At 44.9% G+C, this 21,680-nt stretch overlaps 1 protein-coding gene across 1 annotated transcript in view; it reads left to right on the forward strand.

Moving 5' to 3' along the window:
- The window catches only part of LOC311142253 (roundabout homolog 4-like), a 40,037-nt gene extending 22,830 nt beyond the window's left edge, over window positions 1–17,207 (forward strand). Inside the window, exons 11-20 of the mRNA XM_084177873.1 lie at window positions 5,039–5,239; window positions 5,710–5,752; window positions 8,009–8,124; window positions 8,631–8,960; window positions 9,064–9,165; window positions 9,485–9,632; window positions 10,761–10,991; window positions 12,735–13,078; window positions 15,581–15,841; window positions 16,437–17,207. Coding sequence (XP_084033999.1) covers window positions 5,039–5,239; window positions 5,710–5,752; window positions 8,009–8,124; window positions 8,631–8,960; window positions 9,064–9,165; window positions 9,485–9,632; window positions 10,761–10,991; window positions 12,735–13,078; window positions 15,581–15,841; window positions 16,437–16,525 — 1,865 coding nt within the window. The 3' untranslated portion in view covers window positions 16,526–17,207. The remainder of the gene's footprint in view (window positions 1–5,038; window positions 5,240–5,709; window positions 5,753–8,008; window positions 8,125–8,630; window positions 8,961–9,063; window positions 9,166–9,484; window positions 9,633–10,760; window positions 10,992–12,734; window positions 13,079–15,580; window positions 15,842–16,436) is intronic.
- Window positions 17,208–21,680: the final 4,473 nt, after the last annotated feature.

Raw genomic sequence — 21,680 nt, forward strand, 5'->3', positions numbered from 1 at the left:
TGTGGAGTGTACGGCTTAAAGTGGTCCTATGGACAGATACTTTGCAGCTCCATCAGGGTTATCTTTGGTGTCTTTGTTGCCTCTCTGATTAATGCCCTCCTTGCCTGGTCCGTGAGTTTTGGTGGGAGGCCCTCTCTTGGCAGGTTTGTTGTGGTGCCATATTCTTTCCATTTTTAAATAATGGATTTAATGGTGCTCCGTGGGATGTTCAAAGTTTCTGATATTTTTTTATAACCCAAGCCTGATCTGTACTTCTCCACAACTTTGTCCCTGACCTGGTGGAGAGCTCCTTTGTCTTCATGTTGCCGCTTGCTTGGTGGTGCCCCTTGCTTAGTGGTGTTGCAGAATCTGGGGCCTTTCAGAACAGGTGTATATATACTGAGATCATTACATTTACATTTTACATTTTAGTCATTTAGCAGACGCTCTTATCCAGAGCGACTTACAGTTAGTGAATACATATATATAAATAAATAAAAATTATACTGGCCCCCCGTGGGAATCGAACCCACAACCCTGGCGTTGCAAACGCCATGCTCTATCAACTGAGCTACATCCCTGCCGGCCATTCCCTCCCCTACCCTGGACGACGCTGGGCCAATTGTGCGCCGCCCATGAGTCTCCCGGTCGCGGCCGGCTGCGACAGAGCCTGGATCATGTGACAGATCATGTGACACTTACAGTGGGGGAAAAAAGTATTTAGTCAGCCACCAATTGTGCAAGTTCTCCCACTTAAAAAGATGAGAGAGGCCTGTAATTTTCATCATAGGTACACGTCAACTATGACAGACAAATTGAGGAAATAAAATCCAGAAAATCACATTGTAGGATTTTTAATGAATTTATTTGCAAATTATGGTGGAAAATAAGTATTTGGTCACCTACAAACAAGCAAGATTTCTGGCTCTCACAGACCTGTAACTTCTTCTTTAAGAGGCTCCTCTGTCCTCCACTCGTTACCTGTATTAATGGCACCTGGTTGAACTTGTTATCAGTATAAAAGACACCTGTCCACAACCTCAAACAGTCACACTCCAAACTCCACTATGGCCAAGACAAAAGAGCTGTCAAAGGACACCAGAAACAAAATTGTAGACCTGCACCAGGCTGGGAAGACTGAATCTGCAATAGGTAAGCAGCTTGGTTTGAAGAAATCAACTGTGGGAGCAATTATTAGGAAATGGAAGACATACAAGACCACTGATAATCTCCCTCGATCTGGGGCTCCACGCAAGATCTCACCCCGTGGGGTCAAAATGATCACAAGAACGGTGAGCAAAAATCCCAGAACCACACGGGGGGACCTAGTGAATGACCTGCAGAGAGCTGGGACTAAAGTAACAAAGCCTACCATCAGTAACACACTACGCCGCCAGGGACTCAAATCCTGCAGTGCCAGACGTGTCCCCCTGCTTAAGCCAGTACATGTCCAGGCCCGTCTGAAGTTTGCTAGAGTGCATTTGGATGATCCAGAAGAGGATTGGGAGAATGTCACATGGTCAGATGAAACCAAAATAGAACTTTTTGGTAAAAACTCCACTCGTCGTGTTTGGAGGCCAAAGAATGCTGAGTGGCATCCAAAGAACACCATACCTACTGTGAAGCATGGGGGTGGAAACATCATGCTTTGGGGCTGTTTCTCTGCAAAGGGACCAGGACGACTGATCCGTGTAAAGGAAAGAATGAATGGGGCCATGTATCGTGAGATTTTGAGTGAAAACCTCCTTCCATCAGCAAGGGCATTGAAGATGAAACGTGGCTGGGTCTTTCAGCATGACAATGATCCCAAACACACCGCCCGGGCAACGAAGGAGTGGCTTCGTAAGAAGCATTTCAAGGTCCTGGAGTGGCCTAGCCAGTCTCCAGATCTCAACCCCATAGAAAATCTTTGGAGGGAGTTGAAAGTCCGTGTTGCCCAGCGACAGCCCCAAAACATCACTGCTCTAGAGGAGATCTGCATGGAGGAATGGGCCAAAATACCAGCAACAGTATGTGAAAACCTTGTGAAGACTTACAGAAAACGTTTGACCTGTGTCATTGCCAACAAAGGGTATATGACAAAGTATTGAGAAACTTTTGTTATTGACCAAATACTTATTTTCCACCATAATTTGCAAATAAATTCATTAAAAATCCTACAATGTGATTTTCTGGATTTATTTTTCTCATTTTGTCTGTCATTTTTGACGTGTACCTATGATGAAAATTACAGGCCTCTCGCATCTTTTTAAGCGGGAGAACTTGCACAATTGGTGGCTGACTAAATACTTTTTTTCCCCACTGTAGATTGCACACAGGTGGACTTTATTTAACTAACTATGTGACTTCTGAAGGTAATTGGTTGCACCAGATCTTATTTAGGGGCTTCATAGCAAAGGGGGTGAATACATATGCACGCACCACTTTTCCGTTATTTATTTTTTTGAATATTTTGAAATAAGTAATTTTTGTAATTTCACTTAACCAATTTGGACTATTTTGTGTATGTTCATTACATGAAATCCAAATAAAAATCCATTTAAATTAGAAATTACAGGTTGTAATGCAACAAAATAGGAAAAATGCCAAGTGGAATGAATACTTTTGCAAGGCACTGTATATATATATATATATATATACAGTGAGGGAAAAAAGTTTTTGATCCCCTGCTGATTTTGTACGTTTGCCCAATGACAAAGACTTGATCAGTCTGCTGTGGGGGTGCTTTGCTGCAGGTGCACTTCACAAAATAGATGGCATCATGAGGAAATAAAATTATGTGGATATATTGAAGCAACATCTCAAGACATCAGTCAGGAAGTTAAAGCTTGGTCGCAAATGGGTCTTCCAAATTGACAATGACCCCAAGCATACTTCCAAAGTTGTGGAAAAATGGCTTAAGGACAACAAAGTCATGGTATTGGAGTGGCCATCACAAAGCCCTGACCTCAATCCTATAGAAAATGTGTGGGCAGAACTGAAAAAGTGTGTGCGAGCAAGGAGGCCTACAAACCTGACTCAGTTACACCAGCTCTGTCAGGAGGAATGGGACAAAATTCACCCAACTTATTGTGGAAGGCTACCCGAAACATTTGACTCATGTTAAACAATTTAAAGGCAATGCTACCAAATACTTCTGACCCACTGGGAATGTGATGAAATAAATAAAAGCTGAAATAAATCATTCTCTGTACAATTATTCTGACATTTCACATTATTAAATAAAGTGGTGATCCTAAATGACCTAAGAAAGGGCATTTTTACTAGGATTAAATGTCAGGAATTGTGAAAAACTGAGTTTAAATATATTTGGCTAAGGTGTATGTAAACCTCCGACTTCAACTGTATATATATATATATATATATATATATATGTACATACGCTACCAGTCAATAGTTGACCTACTCATTCAAGGGTTTTCCTTTATTTTTACTATTTTCTACTTTGTAAAATAATAGTGAAACCATAACAACTATGAAATAACACATATGGAATCATGTAGTAACCAAAAAAGTGTTTTATATTTTATATTTGAGATTCTTCAAAGTAGCCACCCTTTGCCTTGATGACAGCTTTGCACACTCTTGGCGTTCTCTCAACCAGCTTCATGAGGTAGTCACCTGGACTGCATTTAAATTAACAGGTGTGCCTTCTTAAAAGTTAATTTCTGGACTTCTGGAATTTCTGGACTTAATGCATTTGAGCCAATCAGTTGTGCTGTGACAAGATAGGGGGGGATACAGAAGATAGCCCTATTTGGTAAAAGACCAAGTCCATATTATGGCAAGAACAGCTCAAATAAGTAAAGAGAAACGGCAGTCCATCATTACTTTAAAACATGACGGTCAGTCAATCCGGAAAATGTCAAGAATTTTGAACGTTTCTTCAAGTGTAGTCGCAAAAACCATCAAGCGCTAAGATGAAACTGGCTCTCATGAGGACCGCCACAGGAAAGTAAGACCCAGAGTTACCTCTGCTGGAGAGGATAAGTTCATTAGAGTTACCAGCCTCAGAGTTCAAGTAACAGACACATCTCAACATCAACTGTTCAGAGGAGACTGTGTGAATCAGGCCTTCATGGTCGAATTGCTGCAAAGAAACCACTACTAAAGGACACCAATAAGAAGAAGAGACTTATTTAGAATTCAAGGCACACTTAACCAGCATGGCTACCACAGCATTCTGCAGCGATATGCCATCCCATCTGGTTTGGGCTTAGTGGGACTATCATTTGTTTTTCAACAGGACAATGACCCAACACACCTCCAGGCTGTGTAAGGGCTATTTTACCAAGAAGGAGAGTGATGGAGTGCTGCATCAGATGACCTGGTCTCCACAATCCACGACCTCAACCAAATTGAGATGGTTTGGAATGAGTCGGACCGCAGAGTGAAGGAAAAGCAGCCAACAAGTGCTCAGCATATGTGGGAACTCCTTCAAGACAGTTGGGAAAGCATTCCAGGTGAAGCTGGTTGAGAGAATGCCAAGAGTGTGCAAAGCTGTCATCAAGGCAAAGGGTGGCTATTTGAAGAACACTTTTTTGGTTATTACATGATTCCATATGTGTTATTTCATATATTTGATGTCTTCACTATTATTCTACAATGTAGAAAATAGTAAAAATAAAGAAAAACCCTTTAATGAGTAGGTGTTTCCAAACTATTGACTTGTAGTGTATATACCCACATTGTCAATCGTGTGTGATAGTGTTTCCATCTATCATGATCTCTGTCTCTGCATTATTTTATTTCTGTCTGTCTGTCTCTTTTCTTCTCTCTCTCTCTCTCTCTCTCTCTCTCTCTATCCCTCTCTCTCTCTCGCGCTCTCTCTCTATCCTCTCTCTCTCTCTCTCTCTCTCTCTCTCTCTCTCTCTCTCTCTCTCTCTCTCTCTCTCTCTCGCACTCTCTCTCTCTACCCCCCCCCCTCTCTCTCTCTCTCTCTCTCTCTCTCTCTCTCTCTCTCTCTCTCTCTCTCTCTCTCTCTCTCTCGCTCTCTCTGTGAGTGTGTTTTAATTTCTTTATGTCTTTTTTTTTTTTTTTCCTACCCTCCCTCTTCCAGACTCCCCGAGGTTCGGGGCCCCCCAGTCAGACGGCCCCATTAGGGACCTGTCTCAGGTCCTGTCTGTGCTGAGGGACCCAGTGTTCATCGGAAGCGTTGGCGCCCTCCTGTGGTGCGTCCTAATGGTGATGGCCGTCTGCCTGTACCGCCGTCACACCCGACCCGGCGACCACCTGGGACGAGGCCAAGGCAAGGCTAAAGGTCTGTCTGGGCTGGAAGTGGGGGCTAGCTTATTTGTTGTATCTTTAGCATAGCATAAGCTTAGCATAGGTTATCTTAGCATGGATATGTCATGCTATGCTGATCAACTGTGTTGTTATGGGTACGTAATTAGCGTTAGCTGCTAATCAGGTTTTAATGTGTGAGTATTATTTGGCTAAAACAAGAGAGGTTGTGGCTATTTGATGTGTAACTAGAGGTTTTACCCCGCACAAGGTTGTATAGTAGCAGGCATACTTTTACTTACATAGGTTGGTTTTTACTTTTGACTTTGTCTCATCATTCAAGGTAAAATGCTATATGAGAATTTATATCAAGGATACTTTAGCATCTATATCATTGTAGTGTTAAATGACAGGATTACCATTAACATCTCCAATGTTCCTGTATAAGCTGTGATACCTCATTGTGAAATCAACCAGACTAAGTGACTGTTACTCTGGGTTTTGCAGGTTTGTACAGGTTGGCCAGTGAAGACCTCATCATCAAACACAGGTAGGTGGAAGACAAAGAGTGTGGCTCATTGAAAAGGATTTCACTACTGTCACGCCCTGGCTCTGGGACTCTGTTATGTTGAGCCAGGGTGTGTTGTTTCTTTGTGTTTTGTGTGCTAGGGTGATATTCTAGTGCTTGTGTTTCTATGTTGGCCGGGGTGGTTCTCAATCAGAGGCAACCTGAATCAGCTGTTGCTTATTGTCTCTGATTGGGAACCATACTTAGGCAGCCGTTTGAGCATTGTCATGTGTGGGATCTTGTTCCGTATGGTTTGTGTTGTAACCAAGGACTTCACGTTTCGTATCGTTTGTTGTTTTGTTCGTGTGGTGTTCTCTAAATAATAAAGTATGTTCACATTCCACGCTGCGCATTGGTCCACTTCTCAAGACGATCGTGACAGAAGATCCCACCATAACTGGACCAAGCAGCGTGTCCAGGAGCCAACGCCAGAGGTGACTCTGAAGGATATCAACCTCGACAGGGTCAAGCCGCGGGAGGAGGAGAGAGGCTGGACTTTGGAGCAGTGGAGCAAGAGTCTGGCGAGAGCCATGGAGGCCTGGCCCATGGGGAGGAGAGACGCCCAGAATTTTTTTAGGGGGGGGCTCACGCCGTGGACGACGGGGCAGCAGGAGGCCGGGATAGAGTGGTTCAGCGGGTTGGCAAAGGAGGCCGCCAGGTTACGGGAGTCACTGGTCACCAGGGGGAAGGAGAATGTAGAGGCACGGCGAGAGGTACTGGGGTGTGTTGCCAGTCCGGTCCGGCCCGTTCCTGATCCCCGCGTAGGGCCATGGTGTGTGTTCCCAGTACGGTCCGGCTTGTTCCTGTCCCTCGCACCGAGCCTGTGGTGCGCGTCGTCAGCCCGGTCCGGCCTGTTCCTGCTCCCCGCACCAAGCCAGTGGTGCGCTTCGTCAGCCCGGTTCGGCCCGTCCCTGCTCCCCGCACCAAGCCTGTGGTGCGCGTCGTCAGCCCGGTCCGGCCTGTTCCTGCTCCCCGCACCAAGCCAGTGGTGCGCTTCGTCAGCCCGGTTCGGCCCGTCCCTGCTCCCCGCACCAAGCCTGTGGTGCGCGTCGTCAGCCCGGTCCGGCCTGTTCCTGCTCCCCGCACCAAGCCAGTGGTGCGCTTCGTCAGCCCAGTTCGGCCCGTCCCTGCTCCCCGCACCAAGCCTGTGGTGCGCGTCGTCAGCCCGGTCCGGCCTGTTCCTGCTCCCCGCACCAAGCCTGTGGTGCGCTTCGTCAGCCCGGTTCGGCCCGTCCCTGCTCTCCGCACCAAGCCAATGGTGCGCGTCGTCAGCCTGGTCCGGCCCGTCCCTGCTCCCCGCACCAAGCCTGTGGTGCGCGTCGTCAGCCCGGTCCGGCCTGTTCCTGCTCCCCGCACCAAGCCTGTGGTGCGCTTCGTCAGCCCGGTTCGGCCCGTCCCTGCTCTCCGCACCAAGCCAATGGTGCGCGTCGTCAGCCTGGTCCGGCCCGTCCCTGCTCCCCGCACCAAGCCTGTGGTGCGCGTCATCAGTCCGGCACAGCCCGTGCCTGTTCCACCGGTCAGCTGCTCCACTCCGGAGCTAGAGCAATCCGCTCCACCAGTGTTCAGTCCAGCTCCGGCCAGCAGGGCCAGACCGGACCAGGGGCGCTTTGAGGGGTTTGTGGGAGGGTGGGGGTCAAGCCCAGAGCCGGAACCGCCTCCGGGGAGGAATGCCCACCCGGCCCTACCCTGTTCGGTTTATGTTTGGCGCGGTCGCAGTCCACGCCTTTGGGGGGGGGGGTACTGTCACGCCCTGGCTCTGGGACTCTGTTATGTTGAGCCAGGGTGTGTTGTTTCTTTGTGTTTTGTGTGCTAGGGTGATATTCTAGTGCTTGTGTTTCTATGTTGGCCGGGGTGGTTCTCAATCAGAGGCAACGTGAATCAGCTGTTGCTTGTTGTCTCTGATTGGGAACCATACTTAGGCAGCCGTTTGGGCATTGTCATGTGTGGGATCTTGTTCCGTATGGTTTGTGTTGTAACCAAGGACTTCACGTTTCGTATCGTTTGTTGTTTTGTTCGTGTGGTGTTCTCTAAATAATAAAGTATGTTCACATTCCACGCTGCGCATTGGTCCACTTCTCAAGACGATCGTGACAACTACTTTTTGTTTTGTAATAAATAAATGTATAATATGATCGGATCCACTGTATGTGCCTCCTAGTTTTGCCATTTTAACCATACCCAATACATGGGATTGACTGACTGACTGACTGACTGACTGATTGACCTGTGTCTCTGCAGAATGGCGGCCCCAGACTCACCGTGGATCTCGGGTGCGTGGAGACCGGCCCAGAGTGGCGAGACGTACCAGGGCACATGGGCTCAGAGCCAGGAGAACCTAGGCTTCAGGAAGACCAGTGAGTTCTGCTTTACAGCTTGTCTAGAATCAGTTAATCCTACCACAGTTCTTAATATAAGCGTTAATAGTTGGATATAAAAGACTGGCCCTGGACCAGTTGATAATGCAACTCAGTACTCAGTTAGTTTGCCCTGTGTGCTAAAAGTGTAAGCTTTTAACATAGATTTTTAGGTCTGAGGCTATTCATCTGCTACCTCTGCTATTCATTATGGAAGCTCAGTTAACCACCTCTGCTATGTAAACAATACACTTGATCCAGAATTTCTCCAATCTTAGATCGATCATTTGTTTGACAACTCAAAAATACAATTCCAGCCACACAAGTGTATGCACAGCATTTAAAATCCACACAAGTGGAAGCAAGCTTTTTAAAATCCACACAAGTAGAAGCAAGCTTTTTAAAATCCACACAAGTTGAAGCAAGCTTTTTAAAATCCACACAAGTGGAAGCACAGCATTTAAGATAATTGAGGATAACAGATAGTGGTCCTCTTCTTATTCCAGCGTTGCCAATCACAGCCAAGAAGGACCCCGGCTCCCTGGACTCGGCTGTCCCTATCGTGCCCGACAGCTGCGGTATCTACGGGACGTTCTACGTGGACCTTACGGGCAACGGCCTCAAGACATTCAACAGCCCCACCCGATGCCCCAAGAGGCCCCACTGCCACACCTCCTCCTCCTCACACTCCTCCCAGTACAGCGCAGAGACGGTGCGCATCTCCCATCCTGCCACCACTGTCAAGACCACGCTGGTCACGGATGGCCAGGCCCTGCCCCCAGCCCAGCCCAAGATGGGCGTGCTCAAGGAATCATGGGAGAAGAATTACAAACGAGGTGATAGTCAATGTGGCCTTCTTACATGGTTTTGATGTCTTTGCTATTGGTGAACATCGATCTGTAGTTACTGTTCAGTCACAGACTTTGTCCCCTCCCCCAGAGCTCCATGCGGTGAACAGCGCCCCCTTGGTGTCGTCGAGGAGCCAGGCGCTGGCTGTGAGGGGAGTGCCTTATAAACAGAGGCTCAGCCACCTCCCACCAGGTATTGTACTGTCATCTTACACCACTCATACCCTAAAGGCTTTTAATTCTCATGGACAATTAGAACAAGTGTTTTCACTGTCCCCCAGGGTATGTACGATTTTGTTCTATTCCAGCACTAGCACACCTGATTAAACTAATCAAGGGCTTGGAAATTAGCTGCTTTTCTTAAATCAGGTGTGTTAGTGCGGGGCTAGAACAAGTATGTGCAACGCTGATTGTTCCCTCAGGTATGGATGGTACAGAACCACTGCCCTTGACAGTTATTGTTGTTGTTGTTGTTGTGTTGACCTTGGTGCCTGTGTGTATTCTTCCTCCAGGTGGGCGCTCAGAGTGCATCAAACCCCTGGCGTCACCCGGCATCCTGCACTACTCAGCCTCACTGCACCTGGTGGACATGCTGCCCACCCCGCCCCCGCTGCCCATGGACGACACCACAGACACACACAGCCTCACCTCAGAGGAAGGGTACGGAACACACACACACATGCATGTACACACAAACATAACCACAGACACACACACCCACACAGACACCCACAGACATACACATAGACATTGGCAAGACTCCCCAATCCCACTCCCGCTCTCTCCGTGCCACTGTTCAAGACGTCCTGACCCATTCTCAAGACCAAGGATACTTATGATGACTAACACTTACCACACATGACACATGAGAGAATACTCATCAAACTGAGCTCAATAAATTTACCATCTGTTACATCTTTCATTGGCTGTAGCATTATATTAATAACTCCCCTGTAGTGTGTTGATGATTGGTGCTCTCAGAGACATCCTTCTGAACAATAACCAAGGATCAAAGGGTTCTTCATCATTTCTCCTTATGGACCTTGTATTTAGCCCCTTGAATCAATAAGACCAGTCATCTACAGTACATCTGAGCACATGAGCATCTATGAGCCATGTGTTTCTCACACTCTGCCACAGGGCTCCCTTGTTTACTTCCTGTTGACCTCTTCCTGACACCAATCTATCACAGCTTCTCCCATTCCCCACTCTCTAATGAGCCACTGCGCTCTGCTTCCCTCCATTTCCTCTGCCATTATAGTAAAACCGTATGGCCTGAAGTGGTTTCCTGTCTCCCGCTGGGGGAAATGATTGTACTTCCTCCTTTCTCTTAGCCCCGATGACAGGGCCTTGACAAGGCTCTTAGAACGGCAACCAAGACGCACCAATCAAATGCCAATTTACATGACCATGAATGACATGTAACCACAGTGTTAACAAAGAAAACTGCTCAATTCAAGTTATAGTACGACTATATTCTCTTGCAAGGAATAGCACTATTATCACGAAATAAATGGGAATTTCTTGTAACTACAGTACATTTAGGCAACTAAGCACCAAGTGTGACTACCTGTGTGATTTTCTCCTACACTAGAGTCTCATTTTTGGCTTATACCTAATATAAATAATATACTAATATTTTGGCTTAAAGGCCCACTCTGTGATTTAGCCATTTTGTCATTAATGTATGATACACACGTTGATTCTTGAAGAATATAACTTATAAATGTCTCATGAATTTAGTCTGAAGTATTGGAAATTACCGTCTGACCCTTTCTTCACACCTAGGTCCTGCAGGTCCATTAAGCTGACAGTGGATGCCGGGTCTCTCCAGTCTGTGTGTGCTGCGTCCGGTCTCCGCGGCCCCCCATCCAACACCAACACCATGGGCTGCCCCTCCTACAGCCGCCTGTCCACTGCCTCCTACTGCCTGTCATTGGACGAGGAGCAGGACGTGACGATGACCTCACAGGAAGTCACCCAGCACCTGGAGCTCAGCCCCAAAGCCGAGAGGCGCAGGTAGGTTTGCCGTGGAAACCTAGGGGTGGCAACCATCGGAGAGTGAGAGGGTTACTGTCAGAGTCATTGATTGAGGGGCTATGCTTTGACGCTATCTATTCTACTACATCAATTGATAAGGGCTTTTAAAGACAACCAAAATTATTGTCAGTAATATTCAATATAAACTCAGCAAAAAAAGAAACGTCCTCTCACTGTCAACTGCGTTTATTTTCAGCAAACTTAACATCTGTAAATATTTGTATTAACATAACAAGATTCAACAACTGAGACATAAACTGAACAAGTTCCACAGACATGTGACTAACAGAAATGGAATAATGTGTCCCTGAACAAAGGGGGGGTCAAAATCAAAAGTAACAGTCAGTATCTGGTGTGGCCACCAGCTGCATTAAGTACTGCAGTGCATCTCCTCCTCATGGACATCACCAGATTTGCCAGTTCTTGCTGTGAGATTCCCGGACATTTCTGGGGGGAATGGCCCTAGCCCTCACCCTCCGATCCAACAGGTCCGAGACATGCTCAATGGGATTGAGATCCAGGCTCTTCGCTGGCCATGGCAGAACACTGACATTCCTGTCTTGCAGGAAATCACACACAGAGCGAGCAGTATGGCTGGTGGCATTGTCATGCTGGAGGGTCATGTCAGGATGAGCCTGCAGGAAGGGTACCACATGAGGGAGGAGGATGTCTTCCCTGTAATGCACAGCATTGAGATTGCCTGCAATGACAATAAACTCAGTCCGATGATGCTGTGACACACCGCCCCAGACCATGACGGACCCTCCACCTCCAAATCGATCCCGCTCCAGAGTACAGGCCTCGGTGTAACGCTCATTCCTTCGACGATAAATGCGAATCCGACCATCACCCATGGTGAGAGAAAACCGCGACTCGTCAGTGAAGAGCATGTTTTGCCAGTCCTGTCTGGTCCAGCGACGGTGGGTTTGTGCCCATAGGCAACGTTGTTGCCGGTGATGTCTGGTGAGGACCTGCCTTACAACAGGCCTACAAGCCCTCAGTCCAGCCTCTCTCAGCCTATTGCAGACAGTCTGAGCACTGATGGAGGGATTGTGCATTCCTGGTGTAACTCGGGCAGATGTTGTTGCCATCCTGTACCTGTCCCGCAGGTGTGATGTTCGGATGTACCGATCCTGTGCAGGTGTTGTTACACGTGGTCTGCCACTGCGAGGACGATCAGCTGTCCGTCCTGTCTCCCTGTAGCGCTGTCTTAGGCGTCTCACAGTACGGACATTGCAATTTATTGCCCTGGCCACATCTGCAGTCCTCATGCCTCCTTGCAGCATACCTAAGGCACGTTCACGCAGATGAGCAGGGACCCTGGGCATCTTTCTTTTGGTGTTTTTCAGAGTCAGTAGAAAGGCCTCTTTAGTGCCTTAATTGCCTACCGTCTGTAAGCTGTTAGTGTCTTAACGACCTTTCCACAGGTGCATGTTCATTAATTGTTTATGGTTCATTGAACAAGCATGGGAAACAGTGTTTAAACCCTTTACAATGAAGATCTGTGAAGTTATTTGGAATTTTACCAATTATCTTTGAAAGACAGGGTCCTGAAAAAGGGACGTTTCTTTTTTTGCTGAGTTTATATATAGTCTCTTTATTAGTAAAATAGTGTTCGATATTACAATAATGTTTGTGTTGTTTTAGTACAGAATTGCTTTACAGGGTATCAGTAGTTTTTATTTCATTCACCTCTTACCTTACCTCACTTCCTGTTTCCAGCACAATACTGGAGAATCCTCCTTCCTCCTCCCTGTCCCGCCCCTTCTCCCCCACTCCCACCTTGGGCTACATCTGTGGGCCCCTCCCCTCCAACCAACTGGAGGACGGGATGACTGATGACCATGAGTCCCAGCCAATGGGCTCCCGACGGTCCCGGCTCCAGAGCACACCCTTGTCGCTCTGCAGCGAATGGGAGGGCTCGCTGTGGAATGGCTGGGGATCTGTGTCAGAGGGCAACATGGCTAGCAGCACCCGCACCAGCCTCATCAGCTCGTCGGACGGCTCATTTATGAACGATGCCAATTTTGCCCGCGTGCTGGCCACCATGGCCGCAGAGTCCATGAGTGGAGCCTCTTTCTCAGGCAAGACTACTGGAGAAAAGTTATTCACACATTAATTATAGGTCATTCTTTAGCCAATCATACTTTAACAGCTTACTTGCGATTGAGATGTGTCTTGTCACCAACTACCACTAGGTGGTGGACTCTTACCATACAATCCTAAAATGGTGCCTTGGAGTCTGATTTACAACAGATTCCTCTTTTACCTCTAGCCTCTATGTGGTCATCAAATACTTGTGTAAGAAGATTTTTTGGTGGACATCTCAGGCTACATCAGGGTTATGTTTATTAATGAATTGAACATTGTCTATAGTATTTAACAACGACTTTACAACTCATAAATGGAATTGTAGTTTATTCCCTCGAGTAGCTGGTAGTGAAATGGAATTGACCACACGATCGGGTGTCACCAGTTTTCCTTTGTGTAGCTTATCGGCATGCTCTGTATCCACTGGGGATGTAGCCTAGACTAGAGTTAAGCAGTGGTCTTGTATTCAGGGAGGACTACATGTGGGAAATGTCAGTGGTTGTGTGGCCACTGAGACTGACCTATGGGACAGATAGATGTGATTGAGGTGAGAGTGTATCTCACAGACACACACAGTGGAGAGTGTGTGTGTGTGTGTGTTGTGTGTGTGTGTTGTGTGCAATTACTCAAGTGTGTGTGTGTCTGTGCGTGTGTGTGTGTGTTAGGTATTTGGTGCACTCAGGATTCAGGGGTGGCAACGGGCGATTACTTAGGACCTCTCAGCAAATTGAAGGTGCTAGCGAGCAATCGTTCTCAGACTGTCATTTAATCAATCACTCTGTCCTTTCTCCAAATCTGCAGACGGCCGATTCAACTTTATTCCATTTGCCCAATTGTTATTTTTATTACAGGAGTGTTGCCACGGTGAAACAGAGTCCTGATTGTGCATTTTACAAATAGGATTGCTTAAGTGTGTGTGTGTGTGTGTGTGTGTGTGTGTGTGTGTGTGTGTGTGTGTGTGTGTGTGTGTGTGTGTGTGTGTGTGTGTGTGTGTGTGTGTGTGTGTGAGAGAGGAGAGTGATCAATCAAAGTAGTTGATCATCAATTAGGATTTTGGTCCCTGTCAATGGCTTCACCATGTTGCCAAATGGGCTATTAACAAGTAGACAATTAGACAATGGATTCAAAGCTTGTGTCCCAAATGGCACCATATATATAATGTACTACTTTTGACCAGGGCCCATAAGGTCATTTTCCAGGCCAAGGGGACAATTCCAATGAAAAAGTTGGGAAATGCATCATACATCAGGTTTTTACTGTTGATATAGGACAAAGAGGCAATCTCTGGCACTGTTAAAATATCACCTTTCTGTTATCGTATCTCTTTTATCATGATGTCAGTTGTCATATCATATCTCTCTGTATCATGGTATCAGTTGGCATATCTCTCTGTATCCTGGTATCAGTTGTCATACCATATCTCTCTTTATCCTGGTATCAGTTGTCATATCTATGTATCATGGTATCAGTTGTCATATCTCTCTGTATCATGGTATCAGTTGTCATATCTCTCTTTATCATGTTATCAGTTGTCATATCTCTTTGTATCAGTTATCATAGCTCTCTCTATCCTGGTATCAGTTGTCATACCATATCTTTCTTTATCCTGGTATCAGTTGTCATCTCTCTCTTTATCATGGTATCAGTTGTCATATCTATGTATCATGGTATCAGTTGTCATATCTCTGTATCATGGTATCAGTTGTCATATATCTCTGTATCATGGTATCAGTTGTCTTATCTCTCTGTATCATGGTATCAGTTGTCATATCTCTGTATCATGGTATCAGTTGTCATATATCTCTGTATCAGTTGTCATATCTCCCTGTATCATCATGGTATCAGTTTTCATATCTCTGTATCATGGTATCAGTTGGCATATCTCTCTGTATCATTGTATCAGTTGTCATATCTCTCTTTATCATGGTATCAGTTGTCATATCTCTCTGTATCAACGTATCAGTTGTCATATCGCTCTGTATAATGGTATTAGTTGTCATATCTCTCTTTATCATGGTATCAGTTGTCATATCTCTCTGTATCAAAGTATCTGTTGTCATATCGCTCTGTATAATGGTATTAGTTGTCATATCTCTCTTTATCATGTTATCAGTTGTCATATCTCTTTGTATCAGTTGTCACATCTCTCTGTATCATGGTATCAGTTGTCATATCTCTTTGTATCAGTTGTCATATCTATTTGTATCAGTTGTCATATCTCTCTGTATCATGGTATCAGTTGTCATATCTCTTTGTATCAGTTGTCATATCGCTCTGTATCATGGTATCAGTTGTCATATCTCTCTTTATCATGTTATCAGTTGTCATATCTCTTTTTATCAGTTGTCATATCTCTCTTTATCATGGTATCATATATGTCTTTGTATTATGGTATCATGTATCTCTCCACATGGTGTCTGCTGTTGTGTCATGGTATCATGCATCTGTGTGTGTGTGTGTGTGTTAACTAACTCTAGTTTTGTTCTCCTCTCCAGACTTCTCTCCCCCAGCATCGCCCCTCAGTGCCCTGTTCCCTCCGGCTCGAGGGGAAGGAGGGGAGTGTTTCGGTGAGCTGGATCCCATGCCTGTCTGGGACTGGAGTACAGCCTGGGTGGAGGAGATGGAGGCGCAGTATCGCGCCCAGTACCCCTCCCAGGCCGATGCACCCCCCGCCTGCGACACCTGGGAGCATCGTCGTGATGACCGTCACTGTGAGGACCGCCGAGCCACCGGAGGGGGTAGGGTTTGAGGACGAGGGGGGTCAAGGACGACCTCACAGCGATGATTGGTTGGCTTGATGATGATGAGTTGTTATTCAAATCCATTTCAATGCCAAGACATGCATTTAATTTACTCATGATTTGTTAAGTACTCATCGAAAAGCAGGAGATAAACAATGTAATTGTAAGTTTCATGCATGAATTAGAAAGTGCCATTTGTTTTCCTGTGAGTGCTTTACAACAAGTCATGAGTAGAAGATGTAATTGGGAATTAAATGAAGTTGACCATTCAACCTCTCCCATCCAGACCACTATTGGTTACCTGAACTAGGTTTCCCAGAATACCTCAGGGCAGTCTCTCCCATGAAAATAGAGTTCCTAGAATGGGCATCTTCTATTTCTATGGATCCTCCTCCATTTTGTGTTCTCCATATGTCCTAACCTGGGATGGTCTTCCCAAGAGTTTAACCACAGACCCAAAAACAACATAAAAAAAGTTTCAGTCACATTTTCTCAACTCGTGTCATACCAGGTCGTTCCAGAATAAATATTTGGAGTGTTATGCTTTTAGTGGCACTATTACTGTAATGCAGTGCATTTTTTCTTCTTCCAGAATCTTCCAAGGGCTATGATCCTGCTATCCTGGTTAAAACAGACACAACTGAACGCACAATGGTGAGCGCAGCATTCAGTCTGGTTTAACCAGGCTATGATCCTGCCATATTATAGCGTATTGAAAATGACAGGAGAGAATTTGTACAGAACATTCACTGATCATTCATTTGCAATAGAATGTAAATATATGCGACAGATTTTATTTAATGAACCATGAACACTGTGACGTTCCAACCCATTTTCTGCCTCTTTTCTTTTCATCGTCCTTTGTTCACAGAAGACGGTCTAAAGTTTTATCATGTTTTTTATTATTATTAAATGTGATTTTGTCTCTATTGATTTTATAATGAGAGCTAAACATTTAAGTTGTTACACTAGAATTTGGAAGACGTAGTTATGTTCTGTTTCAGATTTTGTTAAATTTCTCTTCCCTTTGACTTAAAACTAAACATTGAGGGCTGAATCATGACTTCAGATGTGTGTGCGTCACTCAACTGTTTTTTCTCGCAATTCTCCCTTTGACATTAATACATGACTCGCGCAAACGTCTCAGTCACACACTCATCTGTCTGAATTTAGGATTTGGCCCTATGTACTTGCTGAAATGTGTATAAGTAGAATATTTTTCTCATGCTGTGAAGGTCTTCCTTTTGTAAGAATAGGTTCAGTAGGACTGGACTAATGTGTCTTACTGGAGAGGAGGAATAATTATTCCTTTTATATAAATGTTTATGAATTACTTAATAATAATATTTGAAGCTTAACTAACTCAGTGTCTTCTACTGTGGCCTTATTGATAATAAAAACATAAGTCTCAGTCTTCTTAGTCATTAATGTTCATTAATGTTTATTCCAGGAAGTCTTTCTCAAGTAGCAGTGGATATTAGTGTACTGTACCTGTGTTTCATCCTTGCCTTGTTAAATTTGCCCGTTGTTTGGTAAGACAACCACAAGTTGGCTTAAGCAAAAACAGACCCGCAACCAAGATCAATTGATTATATTTTGAGACTATCAATCGCATTCTGTGGATCAGGATGATCTCCTGCAAATGTTTTGATACCAACTGGTATCCAACTCAAATTACATCCAGTTCAATCCTAATGTGACACTAAACCTTTAAATCAAATGTAATATTCAGTGGCACTTATGTAATATTCATTGGCACTTACAAAGATTCTGTCCTTGTAATGTAGGGGATGAACAATCATCCAAAATTATTCTTAAAACGAAAGGAAAAGATCATCTTTGATGATGTGTAGCATTTTGGACCCTCTGGTCTCAGATTATTGCTGATCGCTCTGTATTGCCTCTCCTCCCTTTTGGTCAACTGTGCGTGTGCATGTGCGTGCGTGCGTGTGTGTGTGTCCTTGCCAAATAAGCTATTGACAAAAGACTGAGTTTGCTGCTTTAGTCTGTATTGAGTTGTTACATAGTGTTAATCCCCATTCGCCACTACCACAAACAAACAGAAATTACATTACACAACAGTGTCCTCATCTTGCCTCGTATGTGTAGGCTACACATCCAGAGGGATTATCCCTCATATCACAGTGCTCACTACCCCACGGCCATATACTCAGCATGAAAAGCGACCAGTCCCCAATACACCCACACACACAAACGTATGCACACAACTGTGTCACACACACACAAGCATGCAAACACACTTAATTCATGCACATTTGAACACACACACACATACTTCCTCCCCCTACATCACCCTACACACAAACACATGGTACAATAGGGATCTGTACCACTTGGTTAAGCCTGTGCCAAAATGGCAGCTTTTTATAGCCTGTCGGTAATCTATTGGCCCGGACAGAGAACACAGAAACTGGGCCCCAATGTCTGCCGCCAAGTAGACCTGGGTTCAAATACAATTTGCAATCTTTCAAATACTGTGACAAATGTGCGAGTTTTATACTTTTTGGAGTATTCTTTTGTTTCCATTTCGCCATGCTGGCTCAATCAAACACAGCGGCAGTATTTGAAATGATTTTAAATAGTATTTCAACCCAGGTCTGCTTTGATGCTTGTTTTGTACTTTTTTTCTCACGTTCTTCCTGTTTTTATTTACATATCAATTTTTATGTCATAGCTGCCATTTCACCAGAGGGATTATGAATTTTGGTAGGAAAATAATATTATGCTATCTGTGTTTGGTCACTGCTTTGTCTAGGGAGTAGAACTTTCTTTGAATGAGAGAGAAGTAATCCAATGCTTCCTCGTTAATTTGGACTGGGATGTCCAGTTAGATTTGACTGGATCGTTGGACAATAATATTCAGTGGCTCTGCTTGTACAGAACTTATGGCAAGCCATTTTCTTACACTCCACCTCTGGGCAGGCAATGCTGCATATTAACTGAATATAATTTCTGTGTGAGTTTTTGTGGGATGCCTTGTTTTCAAAGCATGCCGTCAACCATCTGGGCAGAGGTAAAATTGCAATTAAAAGTTGTACACTGAACAGTGACAAATGTATTTACAGTTGCATGTTAAAGTGACAATTATTTCATAACTGGAAATCAATGTGGCACACATGGGCAATCCATATCCACTCTGCCATGTCTGTCAATACGATGTAACCAGCTTACCTCCATCACACACACTTCCACATACATGTACAGACACACACACTCAGTGCTGTGTGGTGGTGTCATATTGGGGGTGTTTGGTTGGCCGGGTTGGTGGTGTTTCCTGTGCATTGTGTGATCAGAGTCTATAGTGGATTGGTCAGACCCCATGAGAGCCTGGCTTCTGTTGGCCCTCTGTGACCCAGATCTGGTCTGGACCAGATTAAACAGAAGGGTCCCTCCATCTTCCTCTCTTCTCCTTTTCTCTTCTCTTCTCCTTTCCTCTTCTTTTGTCTTCTCTTCTCCTCTTCTTTCCTCTTCTTTTCTCTTCTCTTCAAACATACTAACTCAACCAACTCAAATTCAATCCCCAAAAGTTTACATTCATACGTACATACAATTAACTTCTGCTCACATATCCTATGGACTGCATACGGCTTCATTTGCGACCCATTTTGCATACAGAACGTCTGCCCAAAAGTCAAAAGCATCCATCTCTTCTCTGCCGCGCAATTAACATGGAAATTGGAATGTGACATTTTGGACGGGACAGGGGTTTTAATGACCCACCCCATCCCCAACTCCTCCTCATCCCTCCATCGCTCTCTCTCTTTCTCTAGTGGGCGTTTCTGGCTTGACACTGGCCTAATGAATGAGCTGGATGATTAATGGCAATAGGGGAGAAATGGAACAGGGGGGATTTGGGGGTTGAAGGTGGGAAAGGGGCCTTCCAGGATGCCCATGAAGGTGGGAGATAAGCGGTTTGAGGTCTAAGGGCGAGTCCTAAAGGCTCTTCCCTGTCTACAGTGTGTTGAGAGGGCCTGTGAGCTAGTCTCTCAGCGATACTGTCAGTATATTTTGTCCTTGAGTGGATTCAGTGTTTAGGTGTACATGAACATCGCTAGCTAGTAAGGTAGAAGTACTTTATATCAGTCGTACATCATTGTTTTGTGTTGTCTCTGTCGAGTTGAGCTATAATAGGTATAGGAGTTGGTCTGAATAAGTTAATTCGGAGACTTGTGTGTCTCCTGTCTTTGTCTGGGTTTCTTGTGACCTGACTTGCATAGTAGTGCATCCTGATTAACTACACATGGAGCAGTCCCATCCCCACTCCCGTTTGAATTACTCTTTGATCCAGCTAGGCTCAAAATACTAATTTCAGCAACATGCCTTGTTGTTCCAGGGCACAACAGTAGGCTACAGTACAGTACAAAGACAACCCATCATGCCCTTTTTCAGTTCACTGCTGGGGCACAATGAGAGCGCTCCCAGGACACTCTATGGTGTGTTTGTGTGTGTACAGGGCACCTCAGTGTTGTGTGTGATGTCTCAGGTGGGCAGAGGAGAGAGTGTGTGTTATTTATCGCTCTCAAAGCTCTGAGTTAAGGCCCTTGGCACACTGGCAATTTCATACTTCTATGTGCAGAGCCAACCAGGTGGAATGCACTGTGAATAGTCAGAGGCTTCAGGAAGAAAATAAAGAAAACATGACTTCAGCTAAGCTTTTACATAGAGAGAAGGGGGGGGGGGGGGGGAGGACAGTTCACCACCAAACCAAAAGTATGTCATACGTTTTCGTAGTTTAGCTGAGTGTAAATTCTACATAATCTGTTGTGTAGATCCAGCTTTATGCAGTGGGAGACATCGTCAGGTCTTCAATCCAAATGTATAGGAAGATTTGGCACTGTCTAATTTAGTTTTATTAGATTGTCGTACACAGTAAACATACAGTTGAAGTCGGAAGTTTACATACACTTTGTTTGGAGTCATTAAAACTCGTTTTTCAACCACTCCACAAATTTCTTATTAACAAACTATAGTTTTGGCAAGTCGGTTAGGACATCTACTTTGTGCATGACACAAGTAATTTTTCCAACAATTGTTTACAGACAGATTATTTCACTTATAATTCACTGTATCACAATTCCAATGGGTCAGAAGTTTACATACACTAAGTTGACTGTGCCTTTAAACAGCTTGGAAAATTCCAGAAAATGATGTCATGGCTTTAGAAGCTTCTGATAGGCTAATTGACATAATTTGAGTCAATTGGAGGTGTACCTGTGGATGTATTTCAAGGCCTACCTTCAAACTCAGTGTCTCTTTGCTTGACATCATGGGAAAATCAAAAGAAATCAGTCAAGACCTCAGAAAAAACATTGTAGACCTCCACATGTCTGGTTCATCCTTGGGAGCAATTTCCAAATGCCTGAAGGTACCACGTTCATCTGTACAAACAATAGTGCGCAAGTATAAACACCATGGGACCATGCAGCCGTCATACCGCTCAGGAAGGAGACGCGTTCTGTCTCCTAGAGATGAACGTACTTTGGTGCGAAAAGTTTGGTGCAAATCAATCCCAGAACAACAGCAAAGGACCTTGTGAAGATGCTGGAGGAATCAGGTACAAAATTATCTATATCCACAGTAAAACAAGTCCTATATCGACATAACCTGAAAGGCCGCTCAGCAAGGAAGAAGCCACTGCTCCAAAACCGCCATAAACCAGCCAGACTACGGTTTGCAACTGCACATGGGGACAAAGATCGTACTTTTTGGAGAAATGTCCTCTGGTCTAATGAAACAAAAATAGAACTGTTTGGTCATAATGACCAAATTTATGTTTGGAGGAAAAAGGGGGTTGCTTGCAAGCCGAAGAACACCA

Source organism: Coregonus lavaretus (genome assembly GCF_964263955.1).
Source record: "Coregonus lavaretus genome assembly, chromosome: 15".
Lineage (NCBI taxonomy): Eukaryota > Metazoa > Chordata > Actinopteri > Salmoniformes > Salmonidae > Coregonus > Coregonus lavaretus.